General features: G+C 42.0%; 3 protein-coding genes across 3 annotated transcripts; 1 reads left to right on the top strand and 2 right to left on the bottom strand.

Annotated features, from left to right (window-relative positions):
• Positions 1-703: 703 nt before the first annotated feature.
• On the top strand, positions 704-8,063 carry LOC109852495 (jmjC domain-containing histone demethylation protein 1). The gene is made up of 7 exons (XM_020423692.1): positions 704-962; positions 1,125-1,404; positions 1,492-2,179; positions 2,290-2,614; positions 2,700-2,994; positions 3,483-3,778; positions 3,858-8,063. The coding sequence occupies exons 1-7, from the start codon at positions 921-923 to the stop codon at positions 4,869-4,871; spliced, it is 2,940 nt and encodes a 979-aa protein (XP_020279281.1). The 5' UTR covers positions 704-920; the 3' UTR covers positions 4,872-8,063.
• Positions 7,792-12,543, bottom strand: LOC109852496 (glutamic acid-rich protein). The gene is made up of 7 exons (XM_020423693.1): positions 12,389-12,543; positions 11,768-12,055; positions 10,556-10,875; positions 10,123-10,366; positions 9,604-9,811; positions 9,191-9,488; positions 7,792-9,072 (listed from the first exon to the last, which is right to left on the bottom strand). The coding sequence occupies exons 2-7, from the start codon at positions 11,928-11,930 to the stop codon at positions 8,911-8,913; spliced, it is 1,395 nt and encodes a 464-aa protein (XP_020279282.1). The 5' UTR covers positions 11,931-12,055; positions 12,389-12,543; the 3' UTR covers positions 7,792-8,910.
• LOC109852484 lies at positions 12,148-15,785 on the bottom strand. The gene is made up of 3 exons (XM_020423680.1): positions 15,146-15,785; positions 12,389-12,656; positions 12,148-12,218 (listed from the first exon to the last, which is right to left on the bottom strand). The coding sequence occupies exons 1-3, from the start codon at positions 15,314-15,316 to the stop codon at positions 12,148-12,150; spliced, it is 510 nt and encodes a 169-aa protein (XP_020279269.1). The 5' UTR covers positions 15,317-15,785.
• Between the last annotated feature and the right edge of the window lie 365 nt (positions 15,786-16,150).

Raw genomic sequence — 16,150 nt, forward strand, 5'->3', positions numbered from 1 at the left:
TCAGACCGTCCGCCATGATCACGTGCCGCCCGCCCGCTAGATACGAACAACATGATAACTAATTACATTTGCGCGCAATAACTACCGTAACGTAAAGATTCTCCAATAAATATTATTTATCTCATCACTCGCGACGCGTATTTGCGCACAGTATTCGCTTCCGACAAGAAAAAAGCAAGCAAAATAAGCAAAAAATCACGGAGCTACCTACCTTCCGACTTCACTCGAATGTAGCGCGACGCGGAAATACTTTCGCTACCGCGCCTGCGCGGACGCGTCATTCGAATTCTTCAAGCCGCATTCTCACAATGCGATTTCGGGCGGTACGCGCATAGTCGGTTCTTCGCGATTGGTCAATTTCGCGAATTACACTAATTGGATTAACAAAAAAACAAACTTTTGCGGAAAATGTTATTTTATCCTTTTTTTTTATAAATTGAATATAATAAAAGTGGAATGTGATGTTTTTGGCTTGAAAGCGGGCTGTTCGAATAAATCCTTAAACGACAATTTTCTGATCAGTTCTGTCGCCATTGTATACACAACCATTGTCACGTGTGTATACACGCAGAATATACCAGCAGAGAAAAGAATTTGTTCTCTGCTGGTACATTTGAAGATACGCGTGGAGAAAAAAAGAGATTATATACATGTATGTGCTCCGAAATGTGTGCTAAGGTTGTACAGTTGGCAACACTCGCCGGCAGTAAAATGGCGTAGCCCTTTCACTGGGAGAGTCAATACGAGAGACAGAAGATGCGTGCGCGATATGACTGAGACGTTCTGCATAATTCTAACATAATAAACGCGAAACAGGATCGATTAAACTAACAAAAGACAATTATTTGCTTCTCCCGCGACAACTCTACATCGAGTGTCTGATGAGATTCCGGTGATACGTTTCCAGCAGCGTGATCGCAATGGCGGACGATTCCGTTCCGCTGCCGAAGAGGCGCCAATTGGTAAACAAAGAAACACGCGCGAATTCGACGCCGGCGATTTTGACGATCGCGTCGCGCCGAATAACGCGCAAACGACTTCGCTGTCGTGTATTTTTATCACACTTTTATGCACAATTTTACACAGCGAGTGATTGTTTGTTTTTTTTTTTTTTTTACTTGTAGCGCGAGAGAACTAGAAAATTGTATACGGACGACTGGACCATAGGCGACGAGGAGATCGAGGGTCGCAGAACCTTCCAGCTCGACGAGAAGATTGAGTGCGATCGATATGACCTGAGCAAGTTTAATGGTCTGTTTCGTGAGATGAACGGATCGGAGTTTAATCTGTCGTTTCTGCAAAAGTACGGTCTCCAAATTCCGATCCTGTTTAGAGAAAAGTCAGGATTAGGATTGAGAGTGCCCAGCACCAACTTCACTGTAAATGATGTCAGAACTTGTGTTGGTAAGTTTTGATTAAAAGTCTGTTGTTTAATCTTGCTCGTTGTTAATTAATGTCTTGCTAAATGGATCAATGTTGCTCTTGTAACAGGTTCTAAGAGAATACTGGATGTTATGGATGTCAATACTCAGAAGAATGAAGATATGACCATGAAGGAGTGGCAGAAATATTACGAGGATCCAAATAAGGAACGTCTGCTGAATGTGATCTCTTTAGAGTTTAGTCATACTAAGTTAGAGAACTATGTGCAGTCACCTGCACTGGTGCGGCAAGTTGATTGGGTGGACACTGTATGGCCGAGGCACTTGAAAGAAGCACAAGTAGAATCTACAAATCTACTAGAGGATATGATGTATCCAAAAGTGCAGAAGTACTGTCTGATGTCGGTAAAGGGTTGTTATACCGACTTTCATGTAGATTTTGGTGGCACAAGTGTGTGGTATCATATACTACGTGGTGGCAAAATTTTCTGGCTGATTCCACCTACTGACAAGAATTTGACTCTCTATCAAGAATGGGTATTGAGTGGGAAACAGTCGGATGTATTTTTTGGTGATATGGTAGACAGGTGTGGCAGGATAAGTCTAACAGCTGGTATGACGTTATTCATACCAACAGGCTGGATACATGCAGTGTATACTCCGCAAGATTCTTTAGTTTTTGGTGGAAACTTTCTACATAGTTTCGGTATAGAAAAACAGTTGAAAGTAGCACAGGTGGAGGAACATACAAAAGTGCCGCAGAAATTTCGATACCCATTCTTCACAGAAATGTTATGGTAAGAATAATACACATAAAAATATATTAGAATATATTGTTCTCAGTAAATTGACAAAAATATTAAGAGATATATATAATGTTGGAATTTTATATATTTTTTTTTTACAGGTACGTACTCGAAAGGTACGTAAACGTGCTGTTGGGTAAAAGTCACTTGGAAATATCGGAGTCGCAGAAACAGCATTCAGCTCCGCAGCACTCTCAGCATGTACATATCACGCCTTTTGAGTTGCATGGCTTGAAAGCAATTGTTATGTATTTACATTCACTGCCGTCGACGAAGAAAAACGTTCCGGATTTGATACGTGATCCAGTTGCTCTCATTCACGATGTTCGGTGTTTGGTAGAGAAACACAGGCATGATAATCCTGATGCTGCCGTGACCGGAAATCCTGTACTACCTCCACCGCCGCCTATGTCTCTTGTTGACAGAGTACGTATCTATCGTTGGTTCTTGCGCTTTTTTTTTAAATTTTATTATTGTGCTGTGATTATTATTTTTCCAATAACTTTTCTAGGAACGTTTGAGAACGACGAGAAAAGGTTACGTGAAAATACAGAGGCATCACTCGGAGAAGGCCGAGAGAGCGTTCCCGCGCAGGCGACGCACTAGATGTAAGAAATGCGAAGCATGTACGAGACAAGACTGCCGAGAATGCGTGTACTGTCAAGATATGGTGAAATTTGGCGGCAGTGGTCGCGCTAAACAAACGTGTCTTATGCGCCAATGTTTGAGGCCTATGTTGCCTGTCACATCGTCCTGCAAAGTCTGTCAGTTAGACGGCTGGGGACAACCACCGACACCGCTAACAGGTACGAGAAATATGATTTAAACAAATATGTAATTGAATTGAGTATATATCGGAGTAAGTTTTAAGAGCCGTCTACAATGGAGAGTTGTAGGCCGTAACAGTAAGAAATTGACAAATCACAATCGATTATTCTTCTGTACTTTGTCTGTGATTGGTCAATTTCTTACTATTACGGCCTACAACTCTCCATTGTAGACGGCTCTTTACGCTTACCTGTGTTTCTTGTCGCAAGATAGTCGAAGTCATGTCGGTCGTCGGAGAATAACACGAAATCAGAAAACAAGTGCCGAGTCAAGGTTGTTGTTATATATAATGCCGTTGTGTCTATTTGAGCTCATATCGTAGTCGGTTACAAACAATGCAAGATTCAAATTGAATAATAAGCTGACTAGTCGTGCCGGTGGTTAAACTGATATTTAACTGTGAAACTTCTCAAAAAAGAAAACTAGTTCTTTACAAATTTTACAAGTATCTGAATAATAATTGCAGGTAGATGTGTTCCTTCGGCAGCGTCCTCTTTAGTGGAGTGTTCAGTATGCTTCGATATTGTGCATCCAGAGTGTATAGGTTTGAATTCCAAGGAGATAACAGTAAACGACGATCTGCCAAATAGTTGGGAGTGCCCGGAGTGCTGTGAACGAGGTCGTAACTTGGATTATAGGCCGCGTCAGCCAAAAGGGCGTGCGCGAAAGTTGTCAGTATCCAGTGCAAGTTCCTCAGCACCTACCACGGATTCCGAACGGGCTATGACGCCGAGCAAAAGAACTAGACTTGATCCTAATGAGGTAAATTAATTTTATTTCATTTTTTGATAAAATCACAAAGCTTATTTCTTGACTATGTTTTGTGTTTTGTTGTCTTCAGGCGTGGAACGACTCCCCTGGAGAACCAGCTGAGGGCGAGCAGCGAATGACTCAGCAGCGCACTCAATTAGCCATGCAGTTGATTGCCTCGAGTAGCAGGTCCCTAGTTAAGCCGCACGTGGTGGTCAGGCCGGCGCCTCCTCCGCCCGTCGAAGAAACCGACGGAGACGAGCAGAATCCTGTATACAACAAGACGGTGATGCTCGCGGTGTTTCGATTCCTCGGTCAGAAAGATCTGCTCAATTGCGGCGTAATCTGTCGCACCTGGTCGAGATACAGTATAGACCCCAGTTTGTGGAAAAGACTCGATATGTCGCACTACAATATCACGTCTATACAACTGACCGCCATTGTACGACGGCAACCCGAGAATCTCGTGTTAGACTGGAGCAACATCAACAACAAGCAGTTGGCTTGGCTGCTGAGTAGATTACCGCAATTACGAATGTTGTCTCTTCAGGGTTGCAATTGCGCCATTATTCGTGCTCTTAAGAGCTGCAGTTGTCCGCCTCTGGAAACGCTGAATCTGAATTACATCACGTTGGACGACGCTGCCTTGCAAGAGGTTCTGGATTCACCAACGGACTCAAGACCCGGTCTTATCGATAAAACTTCGCGACTCAAGCACCTTAAGAACTTGTCCCTCGCGAATTGCAGTCTCTCGGATCAAGGCATCAAGTACATTGTTCAGCATTTGTTGGATCTCGAAGTTTTGGACCTCTCCTCAGTTGGCAGGCTTACTGATGCCGGCGTGGCGCATTTGACGTCGCTGCAGAAATTGACGTCATTGAACTTGACCAATTGCAAGCTGATCACGGAAACGGCTCTCGATCATCTCGCGAGATGCGAGCTTTTGAAGCATCTGGATCTGCGGCATACGTCACAAGTGTCAACGCAAGCCGTTATTAAGTTCGCTGCCAAGAGCGAGCACAACCTGCACGTGGTGGACGTTAAGTTGGTGGAAGAGAAGAAGGTGAAAATTGAGAAGGTGAAGATGGAAGTGATGGACACGTGAAAACAGAACATAACGCTCGGGCGCGGATTCATTATTCAGTGCAACTCGATTTATCGTCGCGTAGAGACATTCATTCAATGGACAGCTAGAGCCGTAATAGTGCAAGCAGCAGTTATTTATTTTACACAAGAGATTCTATATGGACATTGTTACAACATGTGCATCCTTAGGCTAACGACAGAACGAACCTGACTAGTATTAGGATTTCTATTCGGATAGCATCAGTTTTTATTGAGATAACCCAGAGCAATTTCTTCGCGACTTGTGTTCTTCTTTATTTCTTTTTATTACAGACGTTTTATTGGTCTACAGATCGCGTTCGGCAAAATTGAAATTCCATTGCGCAACTGTTCGCGATTATCGATTGTTTCACTCACAAGTATGGACGTTTATGAAGTTGCACCTTTTATTGTTAAGATAATCTTGAAACATTATTGGTGCAACTTATAAAGACTTTAGTCTAGAAACTGAGAGTCCAAAGAGTCGAAAGCTATCACAAACCGCAGCTCAGTTGTGTTCTGCCGAACGCGGACCGTACTCGCTAACTGATCAAATAATCTTCAGCAACGCGTTATGTCTGAAATCACTAACTTATTTTCGTCACATTTATATGTTTCTCATTGAATTTTTTGTTCAGGCATTCGTCTTCTAAACTTGTGTAAAAAAAATAGTGTAAAATATCACGATAACAACAAATTCTTGATATTATTTTTTTTTATTTTGTACATTTTACAAAGAAAAGCAAAACGCTTTATTTTAATGCTCTTCGAGTAAAATTAGATTGTATTTACCAACATCTTAAAAAAAAATATACGAAAGACGATATATATATATATATATTATAGACTGATTCACGATTTTCGATGTTCTCTTTTACATCAAGTATTTACGAACAATGGCAATCATGTACGTTCCTCTTTGTTTTTTTTAGATGTATTGAATATCTAAAAAAATTTTATTTTCTCCGGGTGTTGTCATAAAGTGTGAAAACAGTCTCTTTGTTCGAATTGAATCGCGTGAATCATCCTATATAGAAATTGTTGGATTATTATACATGAACAGTATTTTCGCATGGGTTGTGACGATAGTGGAAAGTGCTCAGAAATAGGTATCTTCTATGACACTCTGTCTGAACACAAAAGCACACTCGGAAACCTCGAAGGAACGTCTTCGCGTGAGGAGTTCTTCTCGCGATCGTACATATTAATCCACAGAACGAGAGCGCCGCCAAAAATACAACATATACACATATGCAGTCGACTACATTATTTCGCTAACGTAAGTGATCTCTACGTGTTAACGATACACTACATGTACATGTCTCGAATTTTACTTTTCGACACAATAAGATGTTATTTCGGTATAAGCAACCGTGGTTTGCAACAAAAATCAAACCGCTGATGTACATACCTGCTTTTTATATCATGCATGTCTCTCTCTTTCTCTTTCTCTTTCTTTCTTTCTATTTCAATTCTCTTCTCTCTCGTTTTCCATCCGCGTTCTTTCTCTTTTCCGTTTCTCTTGTTCTCTTCGAGCATTATACTATGTATGTATAAGGAGTGAATTTTATATACGTGTGTGAGAAAAAAAACACCAGTGAAACATGATAAGTCGTGTATCAATCTTTGCAGTGCGGATCTTTAAAAAACAAAATATCGTTCGATTTTTTCACTGTATATTTCGATTTGTCAAGTAAGAAATTTGTTTTCTGTGCGAATTGCGGCGCAATTGCAGATTCACAACATTGCGTGCTACAGCATGCGTTGCAGTATTTCGAAAGTGATTTGCAATAGCGAGTTTTCCGCAACTTTCTTTATTTATGTTGAAAAGATATTTGTACTTGTCAGTATCGAACGTGAATCACGTGATTTTTTTACGTAACTTGATTTCCTCGCGAAGTTTAAGATAAGAATGAAGTTCGTGCATATAATTGTATAATACATGTAATCTACAATCAGCGCAATTGCGATCTCTAATTTCCAAATATAATTTTGATTTTCAAAAAAGTCTCTCCGATTGTTTCCTCCATACCGTTCCTCCATAATTTAAACAAAACCGAGTATGGAAGAAAAATTAACCAAATGTAAAATATTTAACAGTTTTAATACCAGAACTTTGTTCTTTCGAGAAAAGCGGAATCTTGGAAACGCTTGAAAACGAAATTATAATTCTCATTATTCCGAACTTCTGTGTAGAAACAAGCATAGAAAATGTTTGTATAATTTTTTACACGTGTGAGTAACAAATATTTGATTAAAAAATTTATATCATACAAAATTGGGAAATTGTAAAAACGTGATACATATAATTTTGCAACCAAAACGATTTGGCGAAAAAACTTTCTGTTAAATGGAGATCGATGTCCATTACTTGCGATTGCGTATTCAAAATCTATTCAATGTCAGTCTCATCCAACGTAGATAAAATCTTTTCTGAAATGAGAAAAGGGGTATTTCTTTAATTTGCAATTAAATGATGCACAAATGTGCGGGGCAACGATTCGTAAATTACGCTCTCAATCAGCGTAATTCGAATTGCAAACATTCTGCAACCTGCTCGACCTGAAAACAACAAATTTCGATGTCGCAGAGCGTTCAGACGATGACAAAATGACATTGCTGTACCTGCAATAGGTCAAGCGAACAAAAAGAAAATATAATGAAAATCTCAATGAGATCGGCATAAAGCATCTGAGAAGTTTGAAAAGCTAGATTATGTACGCAAAACTTATCCACTTCAAGTTACAGGGATAGGTAAATTTCAAGTTTATATGTTTGGATGATTGCTTATCGACATATTTATATATAAAACAAATAGTTATTAAAATTATTTAATTATAAGAAGAGTAAATTGGATGAAAATGAATTTGTTCTGATCGAGAAGTCGTGAGTTCGAGTTCACTTGAATGAATCTATATATGTTCTTTGAAAGCTTGTGGAGCATTTATTAAAATAACTCATTTTTTTCAATAACCTATCACGAACAGCGCACTCTCTGATCAACAGGAAATTTATTTAAAAATATTTTACACCTTGACAGTAAAAAGGGGAACGCTAGTTTTTCCATCGCAAAATATCGAACTTTTATTCCAAAGGAATATCATGCTGGTCTTTATTTTGTGCCAATTATTTTTTTTTTTTTTTTTTTGTTCCGAGAGAGTTATAATTACCCGTCGAATAGCGTAAAAAAAAACAAAAATAGAATGACCGTTTTGGACACACATTGTGAGGAGAGCAAGGTAGTAATTGCAACATTTAATCTCCAATATTTCACGATTCGCGAACACTCGATATTTTGTGACCGAATTGCACAGAGATGTCTTTACACAAGTAATTTCGATTTTCGGAAATTGAGGTTGTTTGTACGAACACAAGCATCCACACGTGTAACAACGCAACGTTTTGTTGGAGGAAATACTCCATTGTCAAAGTGAACATTTTTCCAAATTTAAAAGCGTGACGATTTTCATTCCCACGCAGCCTTTCGGTTAGGTCAGTCTTTGACAAATTTAAAGTGTGCGTTCAGCTTGTGTATTTTTTACACTTACAATTAACACTAAATACGTGATGTTAAAATAGCGCGATTTACGTGTAGTAATGTAATTTATGTGCGTGAGTATGCGGCGAGAAGATGTGTGTGCGAAAATTATTGTCATGATATCAAAAACGTAATATGAATGAATCGTGAAGAGAGAAAGAGAGAGTCGCATTTAGCGTTAATTATTGCAGGTTTAATTAAATCCCGCGATACTCTAAACGTGCCCTCTGTTTCCTACAATAAATTATATAATAATTTGCGACGTAATGTAATATCGCGCGACAAAATTCGGCAGACATCTCTGCGTACGTATCGCTGTTCCCTAAAAACAAAAAAAAAAAAACATCTCGCGAGAGTGAGTGAGTGAGTGAGTGCGTGTGTAATTCTCATGTTTCTCGTACAATTTGTCTATTTATTTCATTGAGTAATGTTTTATACGTGTGTGTATACAATTTCAGCATCTCTGTGGAAAAAAAGAATATTTCTCGCTCGCGTGCCGTGTCTAACCTAGTTCTGCTAAAACAGAATCAAGATCCTCCTGCAGGGCGATGCTCTCCTCGCGTTGCTTCGCCAGTGTGTCCTTAAATCGATCTACCTGCGCCTTGAGCAGGTAGTTGCCTTTCTTTAACGCGGTCAGTCGTCCCTCGTGCTTCTTCGCGTGTTTCTGAAAGAAAGGAACGCGTTCAGGAACGCGACTCGCATTTTTACACCCGAGAAAGTAGTAATATTTATTGTCGCGCAATAATATTTAGAATGTGATTTTTTTTAACGGCATCACTCACTTCCAAAATGGCTTTACGCTTTTCTATGGGCGCGTTTACGTCTTCAGGCTCGGATTCCTCCTCCTCCGATTCCTCGGACTCGGATTCCTCATCGGATTCCGTCTCCTCTTCCTCGGACTCCTCCTCTTCCTCCTCCTCTTCCTCTTCTTCGTCGGCTTCCGACATCAGTTTCGCCATCTTGTCCACTTGTTTCTGCAGCTCCTTGTACTTCTTCTTCTCCTCTTTCAGTAACTTCTGCTGCTGCTTGATTTGCTCTTTCAACGCGAATCGTTCTTTCCTGGCGTTCACAGTCTTGTCTCTGCGTTCGGGCAATGAATTTTATTTTAATAGAAATTATGGAATCATTTCACATCAGAGATGTGTGAGTCGAATACGATAGTGTCATAAAATTTCATTATTTCTCGCGCGCTCACTTGAAATTCTTAATTTTCGTAGTGAGAAGCTTGATTTCCCTCTGCGCGCGTTTCTCCGCCGCAGCTTTCGGATCCTCGTCATCGGTCTCTTCCTCTGTGCTTTCCTCCTCTTCCTCGCTCGTGCTGGCAACGTCCGGCTTGTCTATGCTCTTCTGCGTCGCGACCTTCGCCACGTCCTTCGCGCTCGGACAACCGGCCAGTGCCATTCCTGCAACATCGTACCAGTCCGCGTCTTCCGAGTTCTCGAATATCGATTTCGTTTCGATTTCGACAGACGCAGACTCTTCTTCTGCAGCAAGCGAAAGAAAGCAGAAAAAAAGGAGAGCGTAAAAAGCGTAATTAGCACAAGCGGCATTAAAAAAGCATACGATATAGTTTTGTAAGATTAATTAAGCATTTTGCTTGAAAATTGCAACGCAATTAAAGTCAATCGGGATGAGCCAATTAAAAGCCAGATAAAACCTTAGATTTTTTCTTGTGAAATATCTAAGTAAAGACACACATATTTAATTAACGTACCGGCTTTCATGCGTCTCTCCAACGCCGCGTACATCCTCTTCATTTCTTCCAGGTCGCTTCTGGCCTTATCTCTTTCCTCCGCGGCGGCGGCATATTCCTTTTCCGCTTTCTCCGCGTCCTTTCTCGCTTGTTGCGCTTCTTGCCTGAGGGATTCCGTGAGCTTCTCGTCGTGCTGCTTGTTCTCCTGCGCGTTCTTTTGAAGCTTCATTCGTTCCACTTCCGTCTCGAGATTCAAAATTCTCGCCTGCGCAAAGGATGATGTTTTAACGCTAATTTTTTTTTTTTTTTTTTCACGGTTCTTTTTCTTTCTCTTTCAAAACTCGAGTCATATTCAGTCACTGAAAACTAAACCCGTGTTTTGCGGTTTAAAAAAAAAAACAAAGAAAAAGATTCCTGAGGAATTCTTTTTTCTCGTGGCTAATTAGATCGCTACCTGCAGTCGCTTATTGTCGCGTTCTAGCGCTTCCTTGTTCCTTAATTCGAGCGCGAGCATCTGTTTCGTACTTTGTAAATCATCCCTTACGGCGTCTATGTCGTCCATCTCGTCCTGCACGTCGTTCACGGGTTCTTCCTCGGCCTTTTGTATTTGCTCCTCGATGGTCATCTGCCGTCGGAACTTCCTCAGACCATCCAGCATCGGCTTCGAGCGATCGTTGGTCTGCGTTGGCTTGAGCCTCACGCCCTGCTGAATCTGTTTCAGCAGTTTGTTGTGCATGTTCGACTTCTCGGACTCGAACACGAAGTGGGCCTTACCTAGAGACAATCGAGATTCGAGGGATAAAAATGCGCGCGAGTTTTGCGTCGCTTTAATCGAGAATGCAAAGCGTTCTGATAATGCGGTTTCGTTTTTCGGCAACAAAACAAAACCGCCTCTGTTCTAAAAATTTTTTAAATACATTTTTATAATTTTTGTTTAAAGGGACTGGAAAATAGTTTTTCCTATTGCTATAACTTTTGTGTCTTGCTTTGTTTAAAATGCAATTTGATGACGCGGATACACTTCGTGTTCAGCGCTTGGCGAACACATCGCGTGCGGTGGAATGTACACACATAATCAGAAATTTCCATTAATTAATACTTAACGTCTCGTTTTTTTCTGCAACAAGCACACGACGACGAGTCACTCACTGTCAAACGGTGTTCTCGTTTTTCCGTCGAGGAGTGTCAATGCGGAGATTGACAGATCCTGGTCGCCGTTCGCTCGCGCGACAGGGGAAAAAAAGAGGGAAGGCGGGATATGGACATATCCATTGAGAAACACGAAGACACCAGTTAATTTAACAGCGATCAGTTAACAGTTTAATTATAGTCCAACAGGTTAACAATGGATGAACGAACTCGTGTGTCAAAAGGGGAAGAGTGTGTTTTGGACGACAACAGGGGGAGGGGTTAGCAGAGCAATACTGCTGGCTCTACAAACGAGGGGCGCGGAATTCCCCTTCGATGTCTGAACAATCGCATTCTATTGGCAATTGGTTTCTTTGAACCTCGCGCGGAAAAAAAGCAGAGGAAAGAAAAGTTACGCGGAGCATAAAAAATCTTTTTCCTAGACGGCTTCTCTTTCTAAGGAGGGCTGCTTCCTACAAAGGGGGAAGATTTGGTCCGGCAGGCACTCGACGGGGATCGAAGAGGGTACGACGATCACCTGCTGAATCGGCCGTGACCTTATTCACTCTCTCGATCAGGGGCGCACTGCGGTCGTTGCACTTGACGTGCCTGAGCTTCTTGCCGCTCTCAACCTCCTTCATCATGCTGCCCCAGTCCGGTCGTTTTCGCGGCCTGGACTTCAGTATCTCCAGCTTCTGCATTTGATTTTCGTTGAGCGGCGGCAGATCCTTGATGATCGTCCGAGCGGGCGGCGGTGGCGGCGGTCTAGGAGGTGGCGGTGGCGGAATGTTCGCTCGCGACGCGCTCTTTGACAAAGTAGGCGCACCTTAGCAGAGAGAACAAAATTTTCTCGTTAGGAAAAAAGTGTGACGATGTATCGATTTCTCGCACGTTGTATTTTTGGAGCGTTCAACCCTTTCAGCGTTTCCTAATTGTGGTTTTTTTTATTACTTTATCTATCAATGGTATTTTCATATTCAATTTCGGCTCTTAGAATTTATTGTAAAATTTTATAAATAACTAACAATTATCTTAAATATAAAAATACGAGGTTCTTTTTTTATTTTAGCGAGAACTTCTGAGAATTAACATTCAACGATCGTTCTGAAGGGTTTAATTGTTGCGCGCGAGCGGTACTTTCGAGAAAGAATGATCGTACCTGTGGTGCTCTCACTCTTCGAGAGCGGTATACTGTCACCTCGTGATCGAGATCTCTCGATACGAATCTGTCGCTCGAGCTGCGGCCTCGAATGGGGCTCCTGCCGTCCATTCTCGCGCAGCTTTGCCGACACCGGCCGGCCAGTTGGGATTTTTTCATTACTAGGTTTTTCATTATTCGGCTGCTTCGGTATTATCGTGATTTTGCTCTGTTTACGCGGTTGCCCATCTGTCGACGGTGCCGCCGGTTCCGCGGGTTTTGGCACACTCTGTTAAATTTAGAGAAAAATCACTTCTTTAATTATCGACTTTGTTTAATTTCATTAATTAATTCAGTGATGATATTACCAGTCACTTTTATTATAAGAAAGATATAGATTTATTTTTAGTCGAGAAAATTATTTTTTTTTGTAACGAACGAAAAGAATTTTGCAGTTTTACAATTATTGGCACCCTCGCGTTGTCTTTTCTCAATTCACGTTTTGCGTCACAACGCAAATCAATATCTCATGCGCGTCTTTTTTTTTTTTTTTTCTTTCTACGAACGCGTCACGTCGCGCGAAGAATACGTAAGAAGAATTGTCGCACTTCTCGCGCGAAAGGTAGTCGTGACAGAAAATAGAAAACGGAAGGATCGTCCCCCTCGCTCTTTTCGGCTCTTAATCGATCGGAGACGAAGAAAGAACGAGAGAAAGAAAGAAAGAAGAAAGAGCGAGACTTTGAATCGTCTTGGCAAGTTTTCTCGAAGAGTTTTGTTTCGTCAGCTTTAAATAATCCACATTGAATCTTGCAGTCGAAATGTCATCGTGTTTCGCAAGTTCGATCAATTAGAGTTTGAAGAAACAAAACAAAAAAAAATAAATAAATAAATAATCAAAATCGCTACGTACACAATGTTTTTAATTCGTCAACTTAAATATTCGCGGTAATGTTTTCTATTTTTATCCTTCGTGTAAAACTTCTATGCGCACAAACGCGCATCCGCGACGACGCCGCGGCGTTCGCGGTTTTCGTCGCGCGTTTACGCGAAATCGCGATATAATCGCGTTAAGAAGCTGGCGGAAGACGCAGCTGGCGAGACATTTGAAATAGAAACGTGTGTTCTTTAAATAATCGTGACCCAGAGGCTTATATGCGAGAGAGCACGCGTATACGCGAGAGAGTATACGGAGTCTCACTTTCTTTCGTGTCGTCGGGAAAACGAAATCGTAATTGACAAACACGTGTCTGACACTTTAACGTACGGCCATGAACTACTTGACGTTTGCTTTCTCGCGACTTTCTGAATAGTTTTCCGTCTCATTTTCGCGACAGTTATCCGATCGATCATCGGATGTGTAACGAGAAAATCACAAGTTCTTACAACAATTACATCGCGCGAAATTTTACAAATAAATATGGTAATAATAAATAAATATGAATAATTGAACATTACACACAAGGAACTTAACAATTTTAAAATTATGCAAATGAAAATAGTGTTATGCGTTTTAACACACCAATCAAAATGCAAAAGCGACGTGGAACAATTCACAAAAATTTTTTAGTTTTGCAAAAATATCGCACGTGTGTAAATATCAAAAACGAGTCCGAACAGATATAAATGTATACACACGTACGAAAACGTGCGTTTATATCGAATGAAAATATTATTCCATTTTATTCGGCCACCGAATGATTCTGCGATCTGAATTTGCACCTCGAATTTCGTTGATGATCTAAGCGCGATATCGTAGTAACATGACGCGCCACGCGAAATTTTCGAACATCATCACGCGTATAACGTTTTTCGCGTTTTCTCGGATTACGCGCGTTCCGTACATCGGCTCTCCGCGGCTTTATATATTCGCAATCTCTCGTGGATCGTCGCCAGCCGCGATCGGGAGCATACAATCGCCTGAGAATTTTCCCGCTGTATGGAAAATAAATAAATAAAATTGCATTTATCTTCCAGATGCGTGACGACTTTCAGTTTGTTACTGTCGTTTCTTCTGTCGCGTGAAGAGGGGCAGAAGGAGTTGCAAAAGAGACAGATGAGCTTTCAGATGAAGCTAAAATCCGTCCGAGCGCACTGTTTGAATACAATGGATTATGTCGAATTTCGTGCCGTCCGCGAAATGTTTATCGCGCTAACTCGTTGCAAGACACCCACGCCGGCTATTAATATCGCGGTCAGTACAGCGAAGTCCGCTGACTTTGAAACCCAATATCTGAATGGAAAAAGACTGCACGAGCTACTCGTGCGAAGCAAACAGACGCCGATTGTTTTGCTCAATTTTGATAAGGAAATGCGCGATTGCAGGGAAGTTCGCGCAATCTAATTGTGCGCGAGTAAATCTTTATCTAGCCAGATAACGCGGCAGAGAAGATGCGGTGTTTTTTATTTAGAATTTGACAGAGTCTAAAGTTGGACTTTTTGAATCGTGCGAGATTTTCTAAAAAAAAAAAAAAAAATATCTACGTTCGTCTGTGTGCGGAGACTCTGTAAAATAAAAGATACGTTATTCTCTCTTCAAGCAATTTATCTGTTGACACTTCAATCTTCCTCCGGAATTTCTGTTATATTCTCTCGCAAAAATCCGAGAACGTTTTTCTGAAGAAATCGTAAAAATATGTCGTATCGTTCGCCAGAAGCGAACCCTTGGCGAAACTCTCGTGCGATCTCTTCACAAAAAGGAAAAAGTTTTATTTCGAAGAAACCAATCACTAGGTTATTACGAGGAAAAAAGCGTGGAATCATCGACGTGTCTCCACCTACCTTTAGGGCGACCTGGGCGAAGGCCGGGACGTCGTCGGTTTTTGGCTTAGAATCTCTGCGGGAGTTGAGGGTCCAGGGCGCTGTGGGCATAGGCAAAGGAGAGGGACCATCCTTGACCCATGGCGGGCGGAAGGTGGTCCTCTGCGGCGGCTGACCGCCTGCGCCGGGCATCCTTCCTCAGCGTTCTCAGCTGATGAGAAAAATTTCTCCGCTTCTCTGCTTCCTCTAACAATTAATTACCGCTCTACCCTCGAGGGTCTTTCTCGCGATGTTTCGATTGGCGGATCGTCGCGTTCGTTCGTGTAAACTGACGATTTCTCGAGACCGTCAGTACTACGATCTTCTCCGACGACGATCCTGCCGTGCGCGATGCGCCACTGACGGATTCCTGGACCGATCGCGTTTCAAATGGGAAGGGGGACCACGCGTAGGCGAGGATTTGGCGCGACCCACTTCTCGCGTGAAATGATGATGGGGGTTCTCGGGATGATGGAATTTCGAACAGCGCAATCGGAAGAGGATTTCTTGTAACATTCGTGGTGTCACAGTACGTCGTTTCGACGTTCTCTCTCGTCTTTCGACGAGACTTCTTGCGTATCACGAACGGAGTCGAGGATTTTTGCGCGAGTTCGTGGAAGATCGAGACCTGGACCGCGCAACAGGCAGGTCTCGCGAACTGCACCTCTCCCCTGACCGTGTGATATTTCCGTCGGTATGACGTCACCGAGAGACGCGAGCCCGAAATAGAAAGAGGCGAGATATCCTCTCCTCCTCCTCCGAGACGCCCTCGGCGACGACGCGATCTCCTCCACGTCGTCCTACGACGTCTCACAAGCCGCGTGTGTTTACGATGCACCTGAGCCGCCGATCGTGACCGACCACCACGAAGGTCGATCGATCTTCAGGGTCGGTCAAGTCGCGGATCTCCGGAAGTTCATAGTAGTTAGGGAAAGAAGTTTCTGTTTGCGCGAAAGATGCAGGAAACTAGAGGAGATAGAAGAACAA

Source organism: Pseudomyrmex gracilis, unplaced genomic scaffold (assembly GCF_002006095.1).
Source record: "Pseudomyrmex gracilis isolate BER0280 unplaced genomic scaffold, ASM200609v1 scaffold_30, whole genome shotgun sequence".
NCBI classification, from domain to species: domain Eukaryota; kingdom Metazoa; phylum Arthropoda; class Insecta; order Hymenoptera; family Formicidae; genus Pseudomyrmex; species Pseudomyrmex gracilis.